At 42.8% G+C, this 27799-nt stretch overlaps 1 protein-coding gene across 1 annotated transcript; it reads left to right on the top strand.

Moving 5' to 3' along the window:
* DYNAP (dynactin associated protein) lies at positions 1–27662 on the top strand. The gene is made up of 9 exons (XM_073543856.1): positions 1–723; positions 9476–9727; positions 13184–13390; positions 13476–13709; positions 19529–19682; positions 21963–22072; positions 24063–24176; positions 25856–26002; positions 26098–27662. The coding sequence occupies exons 1-9, from the start codon at positions 631–633 to the stop codon at positions 26230–26232; spliced, it is 1446 nt and encodes a 481-aa protein (XP_073399957.1). The 5' UTR covers positions 1–630; the 3' UTR covers positions 26233–27662.
* The last annotated feature ends 137 nt before the right edge of the window (positions 27663–27799 follow it).

Genomic DNA, 27799 nt, shown 5'->3' with positions numbered 1-27799 from the left:
AGGCAGAGCTGCACACAGAGCCCAGAGCAGAGAGAGCACAGAGCACAGCACACAGAGCATAGAGCACAGCACACAGAGCATAGAGCACCAGCACACAGAGCATAGAGCACCAGCACACAGAGCATAGAGCACCAGCACACAGAGCATAGAGCACCAACACACAGAGCATAGAGCACAGCACACAGAGCATAGAGCACCAACACATAGAGCACAGCACACAGAGCATAGAGCACAGCACACAGAGCATAGAGCACCAACACACAGAGCATAGAGCACAGCACACAGAGCATAGAGCACCAGCACACAGAGCATAGAGCACCAGCACACAGAGCATAGAGCACCAGCACACAGAGCATAGAGCACCAACACACAGAGCATAGAGCACAGCACACAGAGCATAGAGCACCAACACATAGAGCACAGCACACAGAGCATAGAGCACAGCACACAGAGCATAGAGCACAGCACACAGAGCATAGAGAACCAGCACACAGAGCATAGAGCACAGCACACAGAGCATAGAGCACAGCACACAGAGCACAGAGCACAGCACACAGAGCACAGCACACAGAGCATAGAGCACAGCACACAGAGCACAGGCTGCATCCGACAACTCAGCGGTCCAACAACATGGACAATCCAGGGTTCGAGATGCAGGACGATGGAGTTAAGAAAACATACCCCAATAAAAGTCTACAGACAAGCTATCATGGATATAAGCATGTAAGTAGTTAACACATCCATCCATCTATATTTTTCTAGCTACCTATCCATCTGAGATCACATTATCTATTATCTATCTGTCTTATTTCTCTATTATCTATCTATTATCTATTTATTATCTATCATTTATCTATTAACTATTTATCTCTCTATCTATTATCTATCTTTTTATTATCCCTCTATTATCTATCTATCTATCTATTTTCTATCATTTATCTATTTATCTATCTATAATTTATCTATTATGTATTTATCTATCTTATCAATCTATCTATTTTATATCTGTATATTGATCTATTATCTCTCATTTATCTAATATATATTTATTATCTATCTGGCTGCATTTGTTCCATGATCTGGGCAGGTAAGTGTTGCTGCCTTTTTGTCTGCTGTTTAAACTGTGTGAGGGTTAGCTTCTTATTGTTCCCGTAGATGGGGCTGTGTGAGGGTTTGCTTCGTATTTTCCTGTAGATGGGGCTGTGTGAGGGTTTGCTTCTTATTTTTCCCGTAGATGGGTCTGTGTGAGGGTTGGCTTCTTATTTTTCCTGTAGATGGGGCTGTGTGAGGGTTTGCTTCTTATTTTTCCTGTAGATGGGGCTGTGTGAGGGTTTGCTTCTTATTTTTCCTGTAGATGGGGCTGTGTGAGGGTTTGCTTCTTATTTTTCCCGTAGATGGGGCTGTGTGAGGGTTTGCTTCTTATTTTTCCCATAGATGGGGCTGTGTTAGGGTTTGCTTCTTATTTTTCCCGTAGATGGGGCTGTGTGAGGGTTGGCTTCTTATTTTTCCCGTAGATGGGGCTGTGTGAGGGTTTGCTTCTTATTGTTCCCGTAGATGGGGCTGTGTGAGGGTTTGCTTCTTATTTTTCCCGTAGATGGGTCTGTGTGAGGGTTTGCTTCTTATTTTTCCCATAGATGGGGCTGTGTTAGGGTTTGCTTCTTATTTTTCCCATAGATGGGGCTGTGTTAGGGTTTGCTTCTTATTTTTCCCGTAGATGGGGCTGTGTGAGGGTTTGCTTCTTATTTTTCCAGTAGATGGGGCTGTGTAAGGGTTTGCTTCTTATTTTTCCCGTAGATGGGGCTGTGTGAGGGTTTGCTTCTTATTTTTCCCATAGATGGGGCTGTGTGAGGGTTTGCTTCTTATTTTTCCTGTAGATGGGGCTGTGTGAGGGTTTGCTTCTTATTTTTCCTGTAGATGGGGCTGTGTAAGGGTTTGCTTCTTATTTTTCCTGTAGATGGGGCTGTGTTAGGGTTTGCTTCTTATTTTTCCCGTAGATGGGGCTGTGTGAGGGTTTGCTTCTTATTTTTCCAGTAGATGGGGCTGTGTAAGGGTTTGCTTCTTATTTTTCCCGTAGATGGGGCTGTGTGAGGGTTTGCTTCTTACTTTTCCCGTAGATGGGGCTGTGTGAGGGTTTGCTTCTTATTTTTCCCGTAGATGGGTCTGTGTGAGGGTTTGCTTCTTATTTTTCCCGTAGATGGGGCTGTGTGACGGTTTGCTTCTTATTTTTCCTGTAGATGGGGCTGTGTGAGGGTTTGCTTCTTATTTTTCCTGTAGATGGGGCTGTGTGACGGTTTGCTTCTTATTTTTCCTGTAGATGGGGCTGTGTGAGGGATTGCTTCTTATTTTTCCCATAGATGGGGCTGTGTGAGGGTTTGCTTCATATTTTTCCCGTAGATGGGGCTGTGTGAGGGTTTGCTTCTTATTTTTCCCATAGATGGGGCTGTGTGAGGGTTTGCTTCTTTTTTTTTCCCTGTAGATGGGGCTGTGTGAGGGTTTTCTTCTTATTTTTCCCGTAGATGGGGCTGTGTGAGGGTTTGCTTCTTATTTTTCCCGTAGATGGGGCTGTGTGAGGGTTTGCTTCTTATTTTTCCCGTAGATGGGGCTGTGTGAGGGTTTGCTTCTTCTTTTTCCTATAGATGGGGCTGTGTGAGGGTTTGCTTCTTCCTTTTCCTGTACATGGGGTTGTGTGAGGGTTTGCTTCGCATTTTTCCTGTAGATGGGGCTGTGTGAGGGTTTGCTTCATATTTTTCCCGTAGATGGGTCTGTGTGAGGGTTTGCTTCTTATTTTTCCTGTAGATGGGGCTGTGTGAGGGTTTGCTTCTTATTTTTCCTGTAGATGGGGCTGTGTGAGGGTTTGCTTCTTATTTTTCCTATAGATGGGGCTGTGTAAGGGTTTGCTTCGTATTTTTCCTTTAGATGGGGCTGTGTGAGGGTTTGCTTCGTATTTTTCCTTTAGATGGGGCTGTGTGAGGGTTTGCTTCTTATTTTTCCCATAGATTGGGCTGTGTGAGGGTTTGCTTCTTATTTTTCCTGTAGATGGGGCTGTGTGAGGGTTTGCTTCTTATTTTTCCCATAGATGGGGCTGTGTGAGGGTTTGCTTCTTATTTTTCCTATAAATGGGGCTGTCTGAGGTTTTGCTTCTTATTTTTCCTGTAAATGGGGCTGTGTGAGGGTTTGCTTCGTATTTTCCTGTAGATGGGGCTGTGTGAGGGTTTGCTTTGTATTTTCCTGTAGATGGGGCTGTGTGAGGGTTTGCTTCGTATTTTTCCTGTAGATGGGGCTGTGTGAGGGTTTGCTTCTTATTTTTCCCGTAGATGGGGCTGTGTGAGGGTTTGCTTCTTATTTTTCCCGTAGATGGGTCTGTGTGAGGGTTTGCTTCGTATTTTCCTGTAGATGGGGCTGTGTGAGGGTTTGCTTTGTATTTTCCTGTAGATGGGGCTGTGTGAGGGTTGGCTTCTTATTTTTCCTGTAGATGGGTCTGTGTGAGGGTTTGCTTCTTATTTTTCCCGTAGATGGGGCTGTGTGAGGGTTTGCTTCTCATTTTTCCTATAGATGGGGCTGTGTAAGGGTTTGCTTCTTATTTTTCCCGTAGATGGGGCTGTGTGAGGGTTTGCTTCTTATTTTTCCTGTAGATGGGGCTGTGTGAGGGTTTGCTTCTTATTTTTCCTGTAGATGGGTCTGTGTGAGGGTTTGCTTCTTATTTTTCCTGTAGATGGGGCTGTGTGACGGTTTGCTTCGTATTTTTCCTGTAGATGGGGCTATGTGAGGGTTGGCTTCTTATTTTTCCCGTAGATGGGGCTGTGTGAGGGTTTGCTTCTTATTTTTCCTGTAGATGGGGCTGTGTGAGGGTTTGCTTCTTATTTTTCCTGTAGATGGGGCTGTGTGAGGGTTTGCTTCTTATTTTTCCTGTAGATGGGGCTGTGTGAGGGTTTGCTTCTTATTTTTCCTGTAGATGGGGCTGTGTGAGGGTTTGCTTCTTATTTTTCCCATAGATGGGGCTGTGTGAGGGTTTGCTTCTTATTTTTCCTGTAGATGGGGCTGTGTAAGGGTTTGCTTCTTATTTTTCCCATAGATGGGGCTGTGTGAGGGTTTGCTTCCTATTTTTCCTGTAGATGGGGCTGTGTGAGGGTTTGCTTCTTATTTTTCCTGTAGATGGGGCTGTGTGAGGGTTTGCTTCTTATTTTTCCTGTAGATGGGGCCGTGTGAGGGTTTGCTTCTTATTTTTCCCGTAGATGGGTCTGTGCGAGGGTTGGCTTCTTATTTTTCCTATAGATGGGGCTGTGTGAGGGTTTGCTTCTTCCTTTTCCTGTACATGGGGTTGTGTGAGGGTTTGCTTCGCATTTTTCCTGTAGATGGGGCTGTGTGAGGGTTTGCTTCATATTTTTCCCGTAGATGGGTCTGTGTGAGGGTTTGCTTCTTATTTTTCCTGTAGATGGGGCTGTGTGAGGGTTTGCTTCTTATTTTTCCTGTAGATGGGGCTGTGTGAGGGTTTGCTTCTTATTTTTCCTATAGATGGGGCTGTGTAAGGGTTTGCTTCGTATTTTTCCTTTAGATGGGGCTGTGTGAGGGTTTGCTTCGTATTTTTCCTTTAGATGGGGCTGTGTGAGGGTTTGCTTCTTATTTTTCCCATAGATTGGGCTGTGTGAGGGTTTGCTTCTTATTTTTCCTGTAGATGGGGCTGTGTGAGGGTTTGCTTCTTATTTTTCCCATAGATGGGGCTGTGTGAGGGTTTGCTTCTTATTTTTCCTATAAATGGGGCTATCTGAGGTTTTGCTTCTTATTTTTCCTGTAAATGGGGCTGTGTGAGGGTTTGCTTCGTATTTTCCTGTAGATGGGGCTGTGTGAGGGTTTGCTTTGTATTTTCCTGTAGATGGGGCTGTGTGAGGGTTTGCTTCGTATTTTTCCTGTAGATGGGGCTGTGTGAGGGTTTGCTTCTTATTTTTCCCGTAGATGGGGCTGTGTGAGGGTTTGCTTCTTATTTTTCCCGTAGATGGGTCTGTGTGAGGGTTTGCTTCGTATTTTCCTGTAGATGGGGCTGTGTGAGGGTTTGCTTTGTATTTTCCTGTAGATGGGGCTGTGTGAGGGTTGGCTTCTTATTTTTCCTGTAGATGGGTCTGTGTGAGGGTTTGCTTCTTATTTTTCCCGTAGATGGGGCTGTGTGAGGGTTTGCTTCTCATTTTTCCTATAGATGGGGCTGTGTAAGGGTTTGCTTCTTATTTTTCCCGTAGATGGGGCTGTGTGAGGGTTTGCTTCTTATTTTTCCTGTAGATGGGGCTGTGTGAGGGTTTGCTTCTTATTTTTCCTGTAGATGGGTCTGTGTGAGGGTTTGCTTCTTATTTTTCCTGTAGATGGGGCTGTGTGACGGTTTGCTTCGTATTTTTCCTGTAGATGGGGCTATGTGAGGGTTGGCTTCTTATTTTTCCCGTAGATGGGGCTGTGTGAGGGTTTGCTTCTTATTTTTCCCGTAGATGGGGCTGTGTGAGGGTTTGCTTCTTATTTTTCCTGTAGATGGGGCTGTGTGAGGGTTTGCTTCTTATTTTTCCTGTAGATGGGGCTGTGTGAGGGTTTGCTTCTTATTTTTCCCGTAGATGGGTCTGTGTGAGGGTTTGCTTCGTATTTTTCCTGTAGATGGGTCTGTGTGAGGGTTTGCTTCTTATTTTTCCTGTAAATGGGGCTGTGTGAGGGTTTGCTTCGTATTTTCCTGTAGATGGGGCTGTGTGAGGGTTTGCTTCTTATTTTTCCCGTAGATGGGTCTGTGTGAGGGTTGGCTTCTTATTTTTCCTGTAGATGGGGCTGTGTGAGGGTTTGCTTCTTATTTTTCCTGTAGATGGGGCTGTGTGAGGGTTTGCTTCTTATTTTTCCTGTAGATGGGGCTGTGTGAGGGTTTGCTTCTTATTTTTCCTGTAGATGGGGCTGTGTGAGGGTTCGCTTCTTATTTTTCCTGTAGATGGGGCTGTGTAAGGGTTTGCTTCTTATTTTTCCCATAGATGGGGCTGTGTTAGGGTTTGCTTCTTATTTTTCCCGTAGATGGGGCTGTGTGAGGGTTTGCTTCTTATTTTTCCAGTAGATGGGGCTGTGTAAGGGTTTGCTTCTTATTTTTCCCGTAGATGGGGCTGTGTGAGGGTTTGCTTCTTATTTTTCCCATAGATGGGGCTGTGTTAGGGTTTGCTTCTTATTTTTCCCGTAGATGGGGCTGTGTGAGGGTTGGCTTCTTATTTTTCCAGTAGATGGGGCTGTGTAAGGGTTTGCTTCTTATTTTTCCCGTAGATGGGGCTGTGTGAGGGTTTGCTTCTTATTTTTCCCATAGATGGGGCTGTGTGAGGGTTTGCTTCTTATTTTTCCTGTAGATGGGGCTATGTGAGGGTTTGCTTCTTATTTTTCCTGTAGATGGGGCTGTGTGAGGGTTTGCTTCTTATTTTTCCTGTAGATGGGGCTGTGTGAGGGTTTGCTTCTTATTTTTCCTGTAGATGGGGCTGTGTGAGGGTTTGCTTCTTATTTTTCCTGTAGATGGGGCTGTGTGAGGGTTTGCTTCTTATTTTTCCCGTAGATGGGTCTGTGCGAGGGTTGGCTTCTTATTTTTCCCATAGATTGGGCTGTGTAAGGGTTTGCTTCTTATTTTTCCTGTAGATGGGGCTGTGTGAGGGTTTGCTTCTTATTTTTCCCGTAGATGGGGCTGTGTGGGGGTTTGCTTCTTATTTTTCCCGTAGATGGGGCTGTGTGGGGGTTTGCTTCTTATTTTTCCCGTAGATGGGGCTGTGTGGGGGTTTGCTTCTTATTTTTCCCGTAGATGGGGCTGTGTGAGGGTTTGCTTCTTATTTTTCCCGTAGATGGGGCTGTGTGGGGGTTTGCTTCTTATTTTTCCCGTAGATGGGGCTGTGTTAGGGTTTGCTTCTTATTTTTCCCGTAGATGGGGCTGTGTGAGGGTTGGCTTCTTATTTTTCCAGTAGATGGGGCTGTGTAAGGGTTTGCTTCTTATTTTTCCCGTAGATGGGGCTGTGTGAGGGTTTGCTTCTTATTTTTCCCATAGATGGGGCTGTGTGAGGGTTTGCTTCTTATTTTTCCTGTAGATGGGGCTATGTGAGGGTTTGCTTCTTATTTTTCCAGTAGATGGGGCTGTGTAAGGGTTTGCTTCTTATTTTTCCCGTAGATGGGGCTGTGTGAGGGTTTGCTTCTTATTTTTCCCATAGATGGGGCTGTGTTAGGGTTTGCTTCTTATTTTTCCCGTAGATGGGGCTGTGTGAGGGTTGGCTTCTTATTTTTCCAGTAGATGGGGCTGTGTAAGGGTTTGCTTCTTATTTTTCCCGTAGATGGGGCTGTGTGAGGGTTTGCTTCTTATTTTTCCCATAGATGGGGCTGAGTTAGGGTTTGCTTCTTATTTTTCCCGTAGATGGGGCTGTGTGAGGGTTGGCTTCTTATTTTTCCAGTAGATGGGGCTGTGTAAGGGTTTGCTTCTTATTTTTCCCGTAGATGGGGCTGTGTGAGGGTTTGCTTCTTATTTTTCCCATAGATGGGGCTGTGTGAGGGTTTGCTTCTTATTTTTCCTGTAGATGGGGCTATGTGAGGGTTTGCTTCTTATTTTTCCCATAGATGGGGCTGTGTTAGGGTTTGCTTCTTATTTTTCCCGTAGATGGGGCTGTGTGAGGGTTGGCTTCTTATTTTTCCAGTAGATGGGGCTGTGTAAGGGTTTGCTTCTTATTTTTCCCGTAGATGGGGCTGTGTGAGGGTTTGCTTCTTATTTTTCCCATAGATGGGGCTGTGTGAGGGTTTGCTTCTTATTTTTCCCGTAGATGGGGCTGTGTGAGGGTTTGCTTCTTATTTTTCCCATAGATGGGGCTGTGTTAGGGTTTGCTTCTTATTTTTCCCGTAGATGGGGCTGTGTGAGGGTTGGCTTCTTATTTTTCCAGTAGATGGGGCTGTGTAAGGGTTTGCTTCTTATTTTTCCCGTAGATGGGGCTGTGTGAGGGTTTGCTTCTTATTTTTCCCATAGATGGGGCTGTGTGAGGGTTTGCTTCTTATTTTTCCCGTAGATGGGGCTGTGTGAGGGTTTGCTTCTTATTTTTCCCATAGATGGGGCTGTGTGAGGGTTTGCTTCTTATTTTTCCTGTAGATGGGGCTGTGTGAGGGTTTGCTTCTTATTTTTCCTGTAGATGGGGCTGTGTGAGGGTTTGCTTCTTATTTTTCCTGTAGATGGGGCTGTGTGAGGGTTTGCTTCTTATTTTTCCTGTAGATGGGGCTGTGTGAGGGTTTGCTTCTTATTTTTCCCGTAGATGGGTCTGTGCGAGGGTTGGCTTCTTATTTTTCCCATAGATTGGGCTGTGTAAGGGTTTGCTTCTTATTTTTCCTGTAGATGGGGCTGTGTGAGGGTTTGCTTCTTATTTTTCCCGTAGATGGGGCTGTGTGGGGGTTTGCTTCTTATTTTTCCCGTAGATGGGGCTGTGTGGGGGTTTGCTTCTTATTTTTCCCGTAGATGGGGCTGTGTGGGGGTTTGCTTCTTATTTTTCCTGTAGATGGGGCTGTGTGAGGGTTTGCTTCTTATTTTTCCTGTAGATGGGTCTGTGTGAGGGTTGGCTTCTTATTTTTCCTGTAGATGGGGCTGTGTGAGGGTTTGCTTCTTATTTTTCCTGTAGATGGGTCTGTGTGAGGGTTTGCTTCTTATTTTTCCTGTAGATGGGGCTGTGTGAGGGTTTGCTTCTTATTTTTCCCATAGATTGGGCTGTGTGAGGGTTTGCTTCTTATTTTTCCCATAGATGGGGCTGTGTGAGGGTTTACTTCTTATTTTTCCCGTAGATGAAGCTGTGTGAGGGTTTGCTTCTTGTGTGGCACACTGACCACTTTATTGATACCGTTTGGAATACATTAGATATTTTGTTAATTCAGATCTTTTCGATCTTTTTGTTCTCTTTACAGCGTTTACTATACAGGTTAATTCATTTTATCTTTTGGTGAATTATTATGTCATGTTGGGAAGTGATTAAATATCAAGACTCTTAGACTGGTCACTGTACTTTCAGCAAACTTTGCATAAAACAATAATATAATCAAATATAATAAACTATATTATACTGTATCTCTCTAGAGAAATCTGTGCCTTTCTCCACATATGAGACACTTCTTTTCTCCTTTTTTTATTGAACTCATCCTTTAATCTGAAAAAAATCTACAGTCCTATGGCGAAAATGGTACAAGCAGATCTTGAAGATTTAGATCATTGCACTCTTTGAAAATGGAGCACAAGCTACACTTTTTGCATACAATTAGCAAGTGGGTGTGGCTTAAGTTAAAGGATGTGGCATATCAGAAATGGATGTATTCTAAAATGCTCAATGCAATCTAGAATTAGTCCAGAAACTGAAATGCTGAGGAAAATGTCAGGCCCCTTCATACTGATGACCAATGGGGGCTTCAATATAATACAAGACACAACAACTAAACGTTCCAGCCAGGACATTATCATTTTTCTGTATTCTTCTTGCAGGAGGAAAAGAAATCTTGGTCTTTGCTAAAAATTTTCTTGGTCTGCTTCTTGGCTTGTCTTATTACCACCGCGATCGGAGTGCTGATCATATGTCTGGTATATGTGGGTCAAATTGGTAAGGGGACGTCTCAACCGGTAATGAATCCTTCTGTCTCCGGGACGGATAAACTCCCTCAGAGCAGTAATAACGCCACCACCACCTCTCTCACCGATTCACGATACTTCTTCTTGAATCAAGTTGGTAAAAGTAAGGTAAGGTCACAACTGGTGAGAAGCATGTCAGATAAGACTTACGGGCTAAAAGGACCATTAGGAGCCATATTGTGAAGGCACGGTTGTACAATAAATGTCCGATAGATGTGTGACCCGACAACTGCTTGGCTTTACACTTCTTATCTCATCTATCATCTATCTATCTATATACAGTATTATCTATCTATTAGCTATGTATCTATCATTTATCTATTCTATACGTATTGTCCTTTCAATGAGGGTAAAAATTGTGAAGTCTTCTATGTAACCCCTCTCTTTCACCCTTTCTTCCGCTCATTTTTTTCTTTCTCTCTTTCAAGTTCTTTCTTTCTTTCTTTCCATCTCTTTATATTTTTTTTCTGTATTTATGTTTACATTTTTATTTTTCTCTTTATCTTTATTGATCTCTCTTCATTCTTTACTTTCTCTTTCTTTCCTTCCTTCTTTCTCTTTGCCTCATTTTCTTTACTTCTCTTTCTTTTTATCTCTTTCTCTGCTCCTTATTCTCTTTTACTCTTTCTCTTCTTTGCCTCCATATATCTAGCAGTATGAGGGGGTCTATCGAGGACTTGTCTTGTGAAACATTATGTCATCACCTATGTGAACACTACCTTCTTTCTGGACATACGTTGGCCTCACACAAACCTCTGTAATGTTATTTCATGACCTTATGAAAACACTTCTGTCACCTAAATTACGTTAGCCATGTAGTTATGTTTTTCTAATTTCATCCACGCAGATTGCAAAAATGTACGTGTTGTGTGTTTTAGGGAGAAGTCCTTACACATTGGCTTTTATGGGCTTTATAGTTTTGATGAAATAGATGAAAACATAGTCATTAAATGGTTAATAAGAATAGCTTAAAATTGGCGTATCACTGTAGCTTCTTGGGTTCTTTTTTTTTTCCATTGATGTCTAAGGAAGATCTTATTTTTGGACTAGCTATTTAAGTATCCAATTGGCTGCTGGATTGGTCTAACGAGCTCCTCCCGGAGATATCAGGTCTGACCTTTTTTTTTACAGATGTAGGGTGTAATGTCCTTGGTGGTACTGACAATGGGACCATGACACGTTCCTCATCCACTGTGACTCCAAAATGTAAAAATACCAAAATATGTGGGGGTAAGATGGACAAGGAGCCGGGCTGCCCTTACCGTAAATGCTACAATGGATTGGTCATCAAGAATCGGGATATTCTGTCTTGGGGGTGGTGGCATGGAGTGCCAAGAACCAGTAGTAGAAGAAGATATTTTTAGCTAAGGGGTACCCCCTTGCTCTGTATACCACCTTGATTTATACTAGCTGTAAATGTAGAGGGTCAATTACAGGCCTGGAACTTGACCACTGGGTAGGTTGGCATGATCCTTGGGCTAGTTCCATGCCTCTCGTTGTAAGTTCACAACTTGCACAGCAAAGATGATAGGACCAAAATGTCCTTAAAAGCTCACCCTTACCATGTGCTTGGGCTAAATGCTGATTCCCCTACTCGTTGGGGTCTTTAACATCTAAATGGGGGTCAGAGGTGTCTATAAATGGAGGAAGACTATAGTTCTTGTTTACTCGTCCCAATTCTTAGCCCCAGGAAAGATAGGTGAGGTGAAAGATGGGAAGTGTGACCATAAGAAAGATTGGTAATGTGACTCTTAGTCACATGTGGGGGACCCTGAAACAGACATGTGATGTGATCCTCAGAAAAATGAGTGGTGTGACCCTCAGACAGATGAAGGTGGGACCCTTAGACAGTTGGTGTGACCTTCAGATAGACAGCTGGTGTTACTATCGAATACATGGGTGGTGGAAACTCCAGAAAAATGGGTTGTGTGATACTCAGACAAATGGGTAGGGTTAACCCTCAGATAGTTGGGTGGTGTGACCCTGAGACAAATGAGTGGTTTATTTACAAAATGCCAATGGCAAATAAACCCTAACTAAGGACTCTATAGTGCTGTTAAACTATTAAAAAGTTCTTTTATTCATCAATTTAATAAACTTATGTGCTGATTAAAACCACAATGTTCGTTTTAGTGTCTGGGTCCTTTTATAGGTCCATTAATACCCTACGCTGATTTCTTCTGAACAAGTTATGGTGAAATGGGTGGTTTGATGCTCAGATAATTGGGTGATGTGACTCTCAGATTGATTGGTGGTGTGATCTTCAGAAAAATTGGTGGTGTGACCCTCAGATATTAGGGTGGTGTGACTCTCAGATATTAGGGTGGTGTGACCCTGAGACAAATGGGTAGTTTGGAGCTAACATAGATGGTTGATGAGACCCTCACATAGATGGGTGTGGTGTGACCCTCAGATATTTGGGTGGGTTGACCCTGAGACAAACTGGTAAAGTCACCCTCAGATAGTTGGGAAGTGTAACCCTGAGCCAAAGGTGTGGTAAGACTCTCACATAGATGGGTGGTGAGACGTTAACATAGATGGGTAGTGAGGCCCTCACATAGATGGGTGGTGAGACCCTAACATACATGGGTGGTGAGACCCTCACATAGATGAGTGGTGACACTCTAACATAGATGGGTGGTGAGTCCCTCACATAGATGGGTAGTGAGACCCTCACATAGAAGGGTAGTGAGACCCTCATGGGTAGTGAGATCCTCACATAGATGAGTGGTGACACCCTAACATAGATGAGTAGTGAGACCCACACATAGATGGGTAGTGAAATCCTCACATAGATGGGTTGTGAGTCCCTCATATAGATGGGTAGTGAGACCCTCACATAGATGGGTAGTGAGACCCTCACATAGATGGGTAGTGAGATCCTCACATAGATGGGTAGTGAAATCCTCACATAGATGGGTAGTGAGACCCTCACATAGATGGATAGTGAGACCCTCACATAGATGGGTAGTGAGACCCTCACATAGATGGGTAGTGAGACCCTCACATAGATGGGTAGTGAAATCCTCACATAGATGGGTAGTGAGACCCTCACATAGATGGATAGTGAGACCCTCACATAGATGGGTAGTGAGACCCTCACATAGATGGGTAGTGAGACCCTCACATAGATGGGTAGTGAAATCCTCACATAGATGGGTAGTGAGACCCTCACATAGATGGGTGGTGAGACCCTCACATAGATGGGTAGTGAGACCCTCACATAGATGGGTAGTGAGACCCTCACATAGATGGGTGGTGAGACTCTCACATAGATGGGTAGTGAGACCCTCACATAGATGGGTAGTGAGACCCTCACATAGATGGGTAGTGAAATCCTCACATAGATGGGTAGTGAGACCCTCACATAGATGGGTGGTGAGACCCTCAGGCCAGTTCATGATTGTGGTTCTTGGGGATATTAACACGTTCCCACCACTAATAAGAGACTGACCTGGGAGACTGTATTGACCTTTGTCCAAATTTCTATTTTTTGACTATGACATTCACTACTTGTGTCATGACCGGTCACATAACATTCAGCTTCTCTCTTTTTTTTTTAAGCTTTATGAATTTGAAGGAGGCGCCATGCAGTGGGCCCGCTACAGGGACAACCCCAAAGATTATAACAGTGTACCGGAGATGCAGTTCGGTGAAAGCATCCATCAACATCAATCTAAAGCGACCTTCGGGATATTAAGGATCTACAGTAAAGGGCTGAGGGTCCCACATTGGCACTTCAATGCCAACGAGCATGGCTTCATGGTGCAGGTAAGACCATCCTGTATTATGATGAGGACAAGAGAGTATTAGTCGCTGTTTTCTCATCAGTATGACGGCTTTATGCACGTTGTAGGGCAAGGCGTGGATCGGCGTAGTAGACGACGGAGGTGTTGAACTCACCACCTACAATGTGACGGCCGGACAGGTCGTCTTCTTCCCAAAGAACACGATACACTGGTTTAAGAACGTAGGCGAGGAGGACTGTGTTTTTGCCCTCTACTTCACTACTCACGACGAGCTCAACACTCTGGATGTGGACGATGCGTTTTTCAATACACCCGAAGACATAGCTTCAAGGTCATTAAAGGTCAGTTGTCAGATGCGACCATTAGTCAGGAGCAGCAATATTGCATCTGTGAAGTCTGCTTGTCACCCAAATTACCATATCCCCATGTTACTATGTGTTCCATAACATAAGCCATTTTGTTGCAGGTGTTTATGTACAGGTACTCATGAGGGCACCATATGGCGGCACTACACAGTAGCCATACTACAGATATGTGTTGTATGGATCCATTTTGCATTACCCATATACTGATATAAACCCCATACTGTACATACGGGTGTTAGTTTATGCAAGTTATGCATGTACAGATACTGATGATGGAACCATATGGCGGCACTATAGAGTTAGTCATTCTACAGATATGTGTTGTGTGAATCCATTTTGCAGTACCTATATACTGATATAAACCCCATACTGAACCTACGGTATGTGTGTGATTTTATGCAAGTTTGTCTGTACAAGTACACATAGTGGCACCATATGGCGGCACTATAGAGCAGCTATAGTAAGTATGAGCTGCAAGGATCCATAATGCAGCGCCAATACTGCCCTGGAGTCCATACTGTACCTCCGAGGGCTGACTGCATGCAATTTTTATAGGCAGTCACAACGTACAGGTAAATAAGAAGACACCATATGGCGGCACTATGGATCGAATGGAATCCACATCACATAACAATTAAACTTGCCATCTAAAAGAATTACATTACACCCATAGGTGATGTTTTAACCATCTCAGCTGCATGGTAAAGTGTGAGGTCATCCAAAAAGCCCCACCTGCCTCATTAAAGACTCAGGCTGTAGTTCTCCCCTCCCCCATGCTTTACACTGCGGCTCTGTGTACTCAGGCTGGCTGCTGTATATAAATATAAGATGCACATGGACATCTATTTCTATTACATTATTACTATTAAATAATGGTGATTTTCATTGCTGCACACCTTTGAGATCTGAGTCTTCTCATTTTATGACGAGTGCCCTACTCTGCACCTCTAGGTCCTTAGCCTTGGGTCAAAAATGATCAGAGAGTTACATTCAGGTCTTGCTCTAATGAGAGTATAACACAGCCAAGTGGAGGATTTATCACCACTGTTATACTATGGGGCAACGTAGAGAAAACAATCACAGCATGCTGCAAGACTCGGATCATGCTTGGAGACTCGGACTGCACTCAGATGTCATTCGATTGCAGTGTTATTACCGCAGACACAGACAAGGGAGGAGGAGAAATTCTGTGCACCTGTAATCATACTAAAGTTTACACTACAGTCAGGTGACCTCTTATTTCAATTGAGACCATGAGAGCGGCTGTGCTTGAGCGAAATCGGGACAGGGTTAAGGAAGTCAGAAATATTTTTTTTTCATTTTTTTCTTTTAATATGGCTTATTTCCTCTGTAAACTCTAAAAAGTAGAGGAATTGCCTTTTAAGTAGATAGCTAGACTTCTAGAACAGAGGCCCCTGTGCTGTAACTGTAGATGGGCCTCTGTGCAAGAAGTGTAGGTGGGCCTCTGTGTTAGAAAAGTGGATATGCCTCTGTGCAAGAAGAGCAGATGGACCTTTGTGCAAGAAGAGTAGATGGACCGCTGGGCAAGAAGTGTAGATGGGCCTGTAGAAGAGCAGATGGACCTTTGTGCAAGAAGAGTAGATGGGCCTCTGTGTTAGAAAAGTAGATATGCCTCTGTGCAGGAAGAGTAGATGTGCCTCTATGCTAAAAGACTAGATGGGCATCGGTGATAGAAGTGTAGATGGAGCTCTGTGCAAGAACAGCAGATGGACCTTTGTGCAAGAAGAGTAGATTGACCGCTGTGCAAGAAGTGTAGATGGGCCTCTGTGCTAGAGAGTAGATGGGCCTCTGTGCTAGAAGTATAGATCAGCCTCTGTGTTAGAAGAGTAGATGGACTTCTGTGCAAGAAGTGTAGATGGAGCTTCTGTGCAAGAAGTGTAGATGGAGCTTCTGTGCAAGAAGTGTAGATGGACCTCTGTGCAAGAAGTGTAGATGGACCTCTGTGCAAGAAGTATAGATCGGCCTCTGTGTTAGAAGAGTAGATATGCCTCTGTGCAGGAAGAGTAGATGGGCCTCTATGCTAAAAGACTAGATGGGCATCGGTGATAGAAGTGTAGATGGAGCTCTGTGCAAGAAGAGCAGATGGACATTTGTGCAAGAAGAGTAGATTGACCGCTGTGCAAGAAGTGTAGATGAGCCTCTGTGCTAGAGAGTAGATGGGCCTCTGTGCTAGAGAGTAGATGGGCCTCTGTGCTAGAAGTATAGATCAGCCTCTGTGTTAGAAGAGTAGATGGACTTCTGTGCAAGAAGTGTAGATGGAGCTTCTGTGCAAGAAGTGTAGATGGACCTCTGTGCAAGAAGTGTAGATGGACCTCTGTGCAAGAAGTGTAGATGGACCTTTGTGCAAGAAGTATAGATCGGCCTCTGTGTTAGAAGAGTAGATATGCCTCTGTGCAGGAAGAGTAGATGGGCCTCTATGCTAAAAGACTAGATGGGCATCGGTGATAGAAGTGTAGATGGAGCTCTGTGCAAGAAGAGCAGATGGACATTTGTGCAAGAAGAGTAGATTGACCGCTGTGCAAGAAGTGTAGATGGGCCTCTGTGCTAGAGAGTAGATGGGCCTCTGTGCTAGAGAGTAGATGGGCCTCTGTGCTAGAAGTATAGATCAGCCTCTGTGTTAGAAGAGTAGATGGACTTCTGTGCAAGAAGTGTAGATGGAGCTTCTGTGCAAGAAGTGTAGATGGACCTCTGTGCAAGAAGTGTAGATGGACCTCTGTGCAAGAAGTGTAGATGGACCTCTGTGCAAGAAGTGTAGATGGACCTTTGTGCAAGAAGTATAGATCGGCCTCTGTGTTAGAAGAGTAGATATGCCTCTGTGTTAGAAGAGTAGATGGGCCTCTATGCTAAAAGACTAGATGGGCATCGGTGATAGAAGTGTAGATGGAGCTCTGTGCAAGAAGAGAAGATGGACATTTGTGCAAGAAGAGTAGATTGACCGCTGTGCAAGAAGTGTAGATGGGCCTCTGTGCTAGAGAGTAGATGGGCCTCTGTGCTAGAGAGTAGATGGGCCTCTGTGCTAGAAGTATAGATCAGCCTCTGTGTTAGAAGTGTAGATGGACTTCTGTGCAAGAAGTGTAGATGAGCTTCTGTGCAAGAAGTGTAGATGGACCTCTGTGCAAGAAGTGTAGATGGACCTTTGTGCAAGAAGTGTAGATGGACCTCTGTGCAAGAAGTGTAGATGGACCTTTGTGCAAGAAGTATAGATCGGCCTCTGTGTTAGAAGAGTAGATGGGCTTCTGTGCAAGACGTGTAGATGGACCTCTGTGCAAGAAGTGTAGATGGACCTCTGAGAAAGAAGTGTAGATGGGCCTCTGTGCTAGAGAGTAGATGGGCCACTGTTCAAGAAGTGTAGATGGGCCGCTGTGCAAGAAGTGTAGATGGGCCTCTGTGCTAGATAGTAGATGGGCCACTGTTCAAGAAGTGTAGATGGGCCGCTGTGCAAGAAGTGTAGATGGGCCTCTGTGCTAGATAGTAGATGGGCCACTGTTCAAGAAGTGTAGATGGGCCGCTGTGCAAGAAGTGTAGATGGGCCTCTGTGCTAGAGAGTAGATGGGCCACTGTTCAAGAAGTGTAGATGGGCCACTGTTCAAGAAGTGTAGATGGGCCTCTGTGCTAGAGAGTAGATGGGCCACTGTTCAAGAAGTGTAGATGGGCCACTGTTCAAGAAGTATAGATGGGCCACTGTTCAAGAAGTGTAGATGGGCCTCTGTGCTAGAGAGTAGATGGGCCACTGTTCAAGAAGTGTAGATGGGCCGCTGTGCAAGAAGTGTACATGGGCCTCTGTGCTAGAGAGTAGATGGGCCACTGTTCAAGAAGTGTAGATGGGCCGCTGTGCAAGAAGTGTAGATGGGCCTCTGTGCTAGAGAGTAGATGGGCCACTGTTCAAGAAGTGTAGATGGGCCGCTGTGCAAGAAGTGTAGATGGGCCTCTGTGCTAGAGAGTAGATGGGCCACTGTTCAAGAAGTGTAGATGGGCCGCTGTGCAAGAAGTGTAGATGGGCCTCTGTGCTAGAGAGTAGATGGGCCACTGTTCAAGAAGTGTAGATGGGCCACTGTTCAAGAAGTGTAGATGGGCCTCTGTGCTAGAGAGTAGATGGGCCACTGTTCAAGAAGTGTAGATGGGCCACTGTTCAAGAAGTGTAGATGGGCCTCTGTGCTAGAGAGTAGATGGGCCACTGTTCAAGAAGTGTAGATGGGCCACTGTTCAAGAAGTGTAGATGGGCCTCTGTGCTAGAGAGTAGATGGGCCACTGTTCAAGAAGTGTAGATGGGCCGCTGTTCAAGAAGTGTAGATGGGCCTCTGTGCTAGAGAGTAGATGGGCCACTGTTCAAGAAGTGTAGATGGGCCGCTGTTCAAGAAGTGTAGATGGGCCTCTGTGCTAGAGAGTAGATGGGCCACTGTTCAAGAAGTGTAGATGGGCCGCTGTGCAAGAAGTGTAGATGGGCCTCTGTGCTAGAGAGTAGATGGGCCACTGTTCAAGAAGTGTAGATGGGCCGCTGTGCAAGAAGTGTAGATGGGCCTCTGTGCTAGAGAGTAGATGGGCCACTGTTCAAGAAGTGTAGATGGGCCGCTGTGCAAGAAGTGTAGATGGGCCTCTGTGCTAGAGAGTAGATGGGCCACTGTTCAAGAAGTGTAGATGGGCCACTGTTCAAGAAGTGTAGATGGGCCTCTGTGCTAGAGAGTAGATGGGCCACTGTTCAAGAAGTGTAGATGGGCCGCTGTTCAAGAAGTGTAGATGGGCCTCTGTGCTAGAGAGTAGATGGGCCACTGTTCAAGAAGTGTAGATGGGCCACTGTTCAAGAAGTGTAGATGGGCCTCTGTGCTAGAGAGTAGATGGGCCACTGTTCAAGAAGTGTAGATGGGCCACTGTTCAAGAAGTGTAGATGGGCCTCTGTGCTAGAGAGTAGATGGGCCACTGTTCAAGAAGTGTAGATGGGCCACTGTTCAAGAAGTGTAGATGGGCCTCTGTGCTAGAGAGTAGATGGGCCACTGTTCAAGAAGTGTAGATGGGCCTCTATGCTAAAAGATTAGATGGACATCGGTGATAGAAGTGTAGATGGGCCGCTGTGCTAGAAGAATAGCAGGTCACATGTATATGAAGAGTAGATTGGCCTCTGTCCTAGAAGTGTACGTTGGTCCCTTTGGTAGAAAAGTAGATGGACCCCTGTGCAAGAAGAATAGATGGAACCCTGTATAAGAAGAGTAGATGGGCCCCAGTGCTGGAAGTGTATGTGAGTCTCTGTGGTAGAAGTCTAGATAGGTCACTGTGCTAAAAATGTACATATGCCTCCTCAAAGAGTAGCTGGACCTCAGTGCTAGAGGAGTAGATGGGCCCCTGGGATCAAAGAGTAGACGGGCCTCTGTTCTAGAAGTGTAGGTGGGCCCCTGTAATGGAAGAGTAGATGGACGTCTATGAAAGAACTGTAGAAGGAGGGCCATTGTGATAGAACTGTAGAAGGGCCATTGTGATAGAACTGTAGAAGGGCCATTGTGATAGAACTGTAGAAGGGCCCCTGTACAAAAACTGTAGATGGGTCACTGTGCTAGAAGCATAGCCAGGCCCATGTAATGGAAGAGTAGATGGGCCCCTGTGCTTTACATGCAATCCAATAGACAGTAGCCGCTTTTCGGGTGGCAGTCGTGCCCCCTTCCTGCTGATGCACAGGTTGCACATGTGGCAGGATAATCTGGGGATGGAGGACAATATCTCCCAGAGCTTTGAAGATACTTTGCCCAAGTTGATAATAATGTGATTTTTTTTTTTACCTTTTTTAGCCAGAAGGTGGCGTAAACTTCATCCGAACCTTCAAGAGACCGAATACAGATCAAGCGATAAATCTCCCCAACAACTTGGTGGAACTGATTCAGAACGCCAGCTATGTCCAGTCCAGTGACTCCAAAGTCTGGCAGTATTTTCACGACTTGAAGGGTAAATATTTCCTATACTAGGTGTAATTGCTTCCTGTGGGGATTTTGAGGTCTGCTCCATTTTTGGGTGGGATTTATGGTGGCGTTTTTGGCCCGAATTTTCTGTTTTTTTTTTTTTTTTTTTTTTAAAAAGTCCAAAGTCCAGCGCTGCAGCCAATCACTGTGCTCATTAGCTATTGCCATCTTCATCAGCAGAGCTCAGCCCAATAAAGGAGACTAAAGGCTGGACCCAGGGAAGGTAAGTAAAGCTCAGATTGTTTTATTAAAGGAAATTGAGCCTTTATTATTTTTCTTTTTATTTGAAGAAGGCTTGTACTTTAAAAGAGTCCTCCCAACTTGTTAAGAGAGTCCTTTCCCAACACATGATCTCATTGATCAGGTGTGATCTGTGGGAATACCTGGTAGTAAGTGTTTAGTTTCTCTGCAGTGACACCGCAGGAGATGTGAAGTATTACACTATGCCCAGTCACATCAATGGGTCTGAGCAATGCCGGAAAGGACAGGTCCTCCAGAGATGGAGACCCGAGGCCAAGAGATGCGGATCCAGAACAGATGACCCCTCCTCTAATAACTCAACATTCCCCAATTAGGTATACAAAAATACATTGTCCCATTAAATTAAATATACTTTTTTTTACCTATAAGGTGCTTTATCCTTAGACTGACTGAGGATGGGGTCATGTGTTGAAATATTTTCTCAGCTACATTTCCTGGAATATGTGAATGTCTCTCTTTTCATAGATGAAAAGTAGCAGATGTTGGGTTATTTCATGTAAGATTGTCTCAACTTTCAAGAAAACGCTGACACACATTCTGTACCGGCAGTAGCAGTACAGAAAATATCTCACACCCTCCACCCCAAAAGAGGGGGCTGATCAGCTTCTCCTTAGTTCACCTTCTTCAGGACAATCCGGGCTGTAGAGCAGCTCATGTACGGAGCGTCTCCAGTAGCTATGTGCCAGGTCATCCTCTTATGTCCGGCTGCTAAACTTCTAACTTTATAGAACTTTATAAATTGTGTCAGGAATGACATTAATAGTTTTCTTTTTAACATTTTTGCTGTTTTTTTTCTAACTTTTTTTACTTTTTCTAACTTTTTCAAAACTTTTCTAACCTTATAGAACTTTATTATACACTCTGTTAGGAAAGGCATTAACACAGTTTATTTTTTCTTTTTTTTTTTTTTTTTTTTTTACATTTTTGCGCTTTTTGTTTTTTTTCTAACTTTTTCTAACTTTTTCTAACTTTATAGAACTTTATAAACTTTGTTATGAACAACATTAACACAGTTTTTTCTCTATATTTTTGCACTTTTTGTTTTTTTCTAACTTTTTTAACTTTTCCAACTTTATTGAACTTTATAAACTCTGTTAGGAACAGCATTAACATAGGTTTTTTTATATAGTTTTTCGCTTTTTTATTTTTTTGTAACTTTTTTAAACTTTATAAGCTGTGTTAGGAACAGCAATAACACAGTTGATTTTTTATATGTTTGCTCCTTTCGTTTTTTTCTAACTTTTTTTTAACTTTTCTATCTTTATAGCACTTTACAATCTGTGTAAGGAATGGCATCAACAGTTTTTTTTTTACATTTTTGCGCTTTTTGTTTTTTTTCCAGTTTTTTTTATTTTAACTTTTCTAACTTGATAGTACTTTATAAACTCTGTTAGGAATGGCATTAACACAGGTTTTTTTTTTTACATTTTTGCGCTTTTTGTTTTTTACAAACTTTTCCTAACTTTTCTGACTTTATAGAACTTTACAAACTCTGTTAGGAACGGCATTAACAGTTTTTTTTACATATATATTTTTGCGCTTTTTGTTTTTTTCCCTCCCCTTCTTCCAAAAGCCATAACTTTTCTATTTTGTTGTATCGCCATTTTTCAAGATTCCATCCAAAACTTTTTTTTTTATCTTTCACCTGTGTGAATGATTGTTTTTTGGGTGTTGATTAGTGTTGAGCACGAGTGCTCACTACTCGAGTTTACATGGATGCTCGGATACGCACCGAGTATCGCAGTTGGGGTAATAGGCATCGAAAAAAATTACAGTTATATTTCGGCCTTCACCAGTTTATCCACTAATAAATTGGTCTGGATCCCCCAATCGTCACCAAAACAGGTGTCGAAAATGGCCAACTTTAGAGCAGTGTTCGACTATTTACAGGTATTTCTGGACACTTCTGAAATTTGGACCCCGGGCCAATTACCCTTTTTGCCCTTATGGATCCGTTTCTTGCTGATTGGCTCATGCATATATTTATATATGTGGTTCATTTCAGGGTCAAGAAATTACCTCTACCCTGGAGGAGCCATACAATGGGCTCGTTACCGCAAAAATGGAGTTGGCCTTAGCGATAACGAGAAAGTCTACAGTGAATCCATCAATTCAGTAAGTAATACACTGCATTTTTTATTGGGTGGCTAGGGGGTTAATGATGGTAATCCTAGTAATATTCCTGCTGGTCTAGAGCAATGTAACATTTAATACCTGGTCTACAATAAAGAATGGAGTAATAATACCATTATCTATTATCCATGGTGGTCTAAGGGGATTATTGGTTAATATCTATTATCCTGGGAGATCTGAGGGTTATTGATGGAAACTCTAGAAATATTCCTGGTGGTCTAGAGTGATATAACAGTTTTTGACTAGTCTAGGGTAAAAAAGGGGTAATATTGTTATTTCTTATCCATGGTGGCCTTGGGGAATTATTGGTAATATCTATTATGCTGGGAGATCTAAGGGTTATTGATGGTAGTCCTGGCAATATTCCTGATGGTCTAGAGTGATGTAACAATTAATACCCAGTCTAGGGTGAAGAAGAGGGTAAAAATAATATTATCTATTATCCATGCTGGTCTAGAGCAATATAACAGTTATTAACTGGTCTGGGGTAAAGAAGGGCGTATTATTGCTATGTTTTATCCATGGTGGTCTGGGGGGATTATTGGTTAATATCTATTATCCTAGGAAATATAAGGGTTAGTGATGTGGTCTTGGTAACATACCTGGTGGTCTAGAGAGATGTAACAATTAAAACCTGGTGTGGGTTTCAGAAGGGCGTAATAATGTTATCTATTAGCTATGGTGGCCTAGGGGGATTATTGGTTAATATCTATTAACCTGGGAGGTTTAGGGTTTATTGATGATAATCCTGGTAATATTCCTTGGGGTCTAGAGTGATGTAACAGTCAGTTATCAATTAATACCTGGTGAGTAAAGAAGGGGGTTAATAATGATATTGTCTATTGTCCATGGTGGTCTGGGGGGATTATTGGTTAATATCTATTAACCTGGGAGGTCTAAGGATTATTGATGGTAGTCCTAGTAATATTCCTGGTGGTCTAGAGCGATGTAACCGTTAATACCTGGTCTAGGGTAAAGAAAGGCGTAATAATGTTATCTATATTATCCATTGTGGCCTTGGGGGATTATTGTTAATATCCATTATCTTGGGAGACCTAATGGTTATTGATGGTAGCCCTGGTAATATTCCTGGTGGTCTAGAAAGTAGTTTTGCAGGTAAATGTTGGTCTTGAGTAAAGAGAAGGGGTAATAATATTATTTTCTATCCATTTTAGTCTAGGGTGATTATTGGGGAGATCTAATGGTTAGACATTAATCCTGGTAATATTCCTGGTGGACAAGTGTGCTATAACAGTTAATAACTGGTCTATGATAAAGAAAGGAGTAATAATGTTATCTCTTATCCATGGTGGCTTAGGGGGATAATTGGTTAATATCTATTATTTCATAGACTGTAAGCTTGCGAGCAGGGCCCTCACTCCTCTTGGTATTTGTTATAATCTACTGTATGTGATTATTGTTATGCTGTAATGTCTATTGTCTGTACAAATCCCCTCCGAAATGTAAAGTGCTGCGGAATATGTCGGCGCTATAAAAATAAAATTTATTATTATTATTATTATTATTATCCTGGGAGGTCTAGGGGTTAGTGATGGTAGTTCTGGTAATATTTCTGGTGGTATAACCGTTATTAACTTGTCTAAGGTAAAGAAGGTGGTAGTAATATTGTTTTATTCAAGGTAGGCAATGGAGGTTATTGGTTAATATCTATAGGTCTAGGGGTTGTTGATTGTAGTCCTGGTAATACTCCTGGTGGTCTAGAGTAGTCCTGTATGCAATTCCAAGTCTCAGTTGGGTAAAAAAAAGGGGTAATAATATTATGTATTATTCATGGTGGTCTAGGAGGATTACTGGTTAATGTGTATTTTCACTGGAGGTCTAGGGTGTTGATGTGGTGAAGTTTTGGTGTCGAAGGTCTGGATCTGGGTCAATTAGAGAAGTTCTTTCTCCTCTTTACGCCCTACTGTAAATTATTTGAGGACTTTTAAGAACATGTCTTTTTCTCTTCCAGCACGAGGACACGATTACCCTGGCGACCCTCCTAATAAAGTCGAATGGTCTGAGGCAGCCACATTTCCATTTCAATGCACATGAGATGACGTACGTCATCAGCGGATGTGGCCATGTAAGTGTCCATACAATGCAGGAGATCGGGACAGTGGCCACCAGGACCACTCATCTGCACTAATGGCTACACATATTGGGATTCCTCCTTTTATCGAAATGTGTAGTATTATACAACATGTTGGAGCTATATACACTGAAAGGCGGCACTATCTTTGCCTAAATTACATCTAGAGAGATACAGGGCCACAGTACTATCTGTTCCTGCATTATTTACTAGAAGAAACAGGGAGGCAATGCCATGAGGAGCTACATAAATTACAGGTAAAGAGATGATGGCAGTGCTATCTGCACCCACATCGTTTACAGGTAACCGGAGAGATGCAGTACTGTCTGCCTCCACATCATTTACAGGGAGAGACAAGGAGATGGTTGTATCTGTGCCTATATGAGACAGGGAGTCAGTACTAACTCATTTACAGTGAAAGACAAGGAGATTTTGGTATCTATGCCTATATATCTTACAGGAAAGAGAGGGAAGCAGCACTCTCTGTACATAGACAATTGACAAAGGAGAGACAAGGAGATGGTTGTATCTGTGCCTATATGAAACAGGGAGTCAGTACTAACTCATTTACAGTGAAAGACAAGGAGATTTTAGTATCTATACCTATATATCTTACAGGAAAGAGAGGGAAGCAGCACTCTCTGTACATAGACAATTGACAAAGGAGAGACAAGGAGATGGTTGTATCTGTGCCTAAAATAATGTATTAATTTATAGGAGAGACAGGAAGGCAGTAATAAATCATTTAAAGAGAAAGACAAGGAGATAGTGGTATCTAGGCTGATATAGCTTACAGGAAAGAGAGGGAGGCAGTACTGTTTGTACATAGACAATTTACAAGGAGAGACAAGGAGATGGTTATATCTGTGCCTGTATAATTTCCAACAGAGACATGGAGGCAGTACTATATCACTTACAGGGAAAGACAAGGAGATTGTGAGTATTTGTGCCTACACAATTTAAAGAAGAGACAGGGACGCAGTACTATCTGTGCTTAAATAATTTACAAGGGAATACAGAGAGGCAGTACTGTGTGAATCCATATCATTTACAGGGCTAAATGAGGAGGTAGTAATATCTATGCTCACATCCTACGCAGAACATGACATAGAGGCAGTATTATGTGTGAAAAGAGACAGGGAAGCAGTACTATCTGTGCACAAGTCATTCATAAGGACAAACAAGGTGGTAGTACCTTTTGTATTTCCAAAATTGAAAGACAGGGACATAGTGGCAAATGTAGGCATATTATTTTCAAGGAGGTAATACCATTTCTATTTTCAGTTATGGGGTAATAGTACTATCTGTGCCTATTCAATAACAGGGATAGACAAAGGGGCGGTACTCTTTTAGAGAAAGACCATAATGGGGGTACTACCTGTACCTATCTTATCTACAGGAAGAAGCCGTAAGGCAATATTACTTGCAAATAAATAATTTACATAGAGAGAAAGGAAGGCAGCACTGTCTGTGCCTACATTATTTAAAGAGACAGTACTATCATCATTTACAGGGAAAACCAGAAAGGCAAGATTGTCTCTACCAACACTGTTTACTTAAGAGCGGGGAGGCAGTACTATCTGTGCTTACATCATTAGCATGTAGAGAATAGGAAGCAGTACTACCTGTGTCTGTTTCATTTATAGGGTATCTGTATGTTTCTTATTTGTCAGGTTGGAATAGTTGGAGCCAAACCCGTCGCGGAATTCCCAATTGATGTCGGCGATGTGTTTTTCTTCCCGATTGGAACTCAGCATTACATCAAAAGCTCGTGCGTTGAGGATTTATTTATGATACTGGCCTTCACGACCGGAAACCAGGTGCGATGTTGTAATTCCTGTTTTACTGTTTTCCTGATTTTTTTCACCTCTTACCTTTTATATGACTTTCTAAACAAATTTATGCATTTTGGCAGCTGGAAACACTGGATATGGATGACTATTTCCATGCTACATCCGACCACATCATGGCACAGTTATTCTTAAAGAAACAGAGTGAATTTAAGAAGATTCCAGTGTTTAAGGATGATCAAGCCGTGAATATACCCTAAGCCCCCGGCCGTTATCTATCACCCCTTATCGATACCTGGCCGGTCAAGTATTGGTAAAGGCTGACCACATGGACTCGATCCTTTGTATATAAATCACCTTTATGATGTTGGACACGCTGAGCCAATTAGTCCATTGCAAAGATTTTTTCCCAATGACTTTTATAGACAGGTCATATTTTTATATTTTGGAAAAGTTACAATGGATTGTACCCAGAAGAAGTGAATCGTATGGAAGTGAATGCACAGGGTCAATGCTGATGGGCAAAGCATAATGGAGTCACATCAGAAAGTCACTAAGAATCAGCAGCTCCGGCCATGCAATACTACATTTGGCCAGCAGTGGCCGCTATAGGGAAAACATACAGCTGGTAACAAGTGATCAGACGATCAATGGAACGATTTCAATGTAAAAATGTGTTTTCTTTCCAGTTTTTCAGCATGTAAGCGACCTTCTCAGGATTGGGGTCTCAATACTGAGGTACTGGAAAGAAAGTAAGCGGAAACCATGAATCCCATGTGATTGAGAATCCATACTCGCCCACAAGCCCAATTTTAGTAAAGTGAGCCTAGTACCTGAACCTGGCTATTAAAAAACCCCACGGTAAAGTGCGCCCTCTGGGACTATTTCTGACCGTTTTGTTATAGAGGGCTCGTTACCAGGTTAAAAGTGACTACATTTTGTTCTTATTTTATTTCTGCTGCAGCCTTGAATATTCCTTTTTTTTTTCCAATCCACCATACAGTTCCAGAGATATGGACGTTTTTATTTAGTACTACTTTTCATGGTTTTTATTAAGGGCCTCAAAGGGTTATAATGCACAGCTTCCTTAAAGACACTCCCCAGAGGATCCCGAGAGCGCGGTACCCTTGGTAAAGACCACAAAAATTAACACTGAATAGAAAAAGCTCAGATCTGTGGAATCATAAGGAAGAAGCAGTGGGAAAAAAAACAATTTGGGTGAAAACTGGTCACTTTTAACCTGATGACAGGTCCTATTTACATGTCCCTATTTGGGACTTTAAAATGTCAGTAAGTATGGAGAGTACATAGTTTGTACATGGAGAAAATATTCTAAAAAAAAGTCAAAATCTAGGTAATAAACACTTTTCTAAGCTGAGGAAAATGTAATAAAATGGAATACATGTAAAAAAAAAATTGAAAGCTCCTCGTGGGCCGGCTCTATGCTAATGTATACCATCTAGAGCTGGAGGTGTTGCCCATATTTACCAATCAGAATTCAGCTTCAAAGCAGTAATCTGATTGGCTGTTAACAGTTCTTCATACATGAGGACCATTGTATCTACTCAATACTGTGATCGCACATTTTTATGTGATTATTATGTATTTTACTATGTAAATTGATGAGAATTATGATTTTACATATAACACTTCACAGATAATATATAATAAAATTAATATTTGCAGCCTAGAGTGGATATTGGTAATGTTTTGTGCTCCTGTTTAGCTTTTGTGGGAAAGGATCCTGATCTTTTGGGTGCAGGTATGGAAGAACATCAGGTCCTATATCTTACCAAGATAAACTGGATTGATCAGTGTAACCATCCC

The sequence above is a fragment of the Dendrobates tinctorius genome, unplaced genomic scaffold, assembly GCF_039654945.1.
Source record: "Dendrobates tinctorius isolate UK_male_01 unplaced genomic scaffold, ASM3965494v1 ptg000135l, whole genome shotgun sequence".
NCBI lineage: Eukaryota > Metazoa > Chordata > Amphibia > Anura > Dendrobatidae > Dendrobates > Dendrobates tinctorius.
Note: the sequence above shows the minus strand (reverse complement) of the source record. Positions and strands in the feature narration are given on the sequence as shown.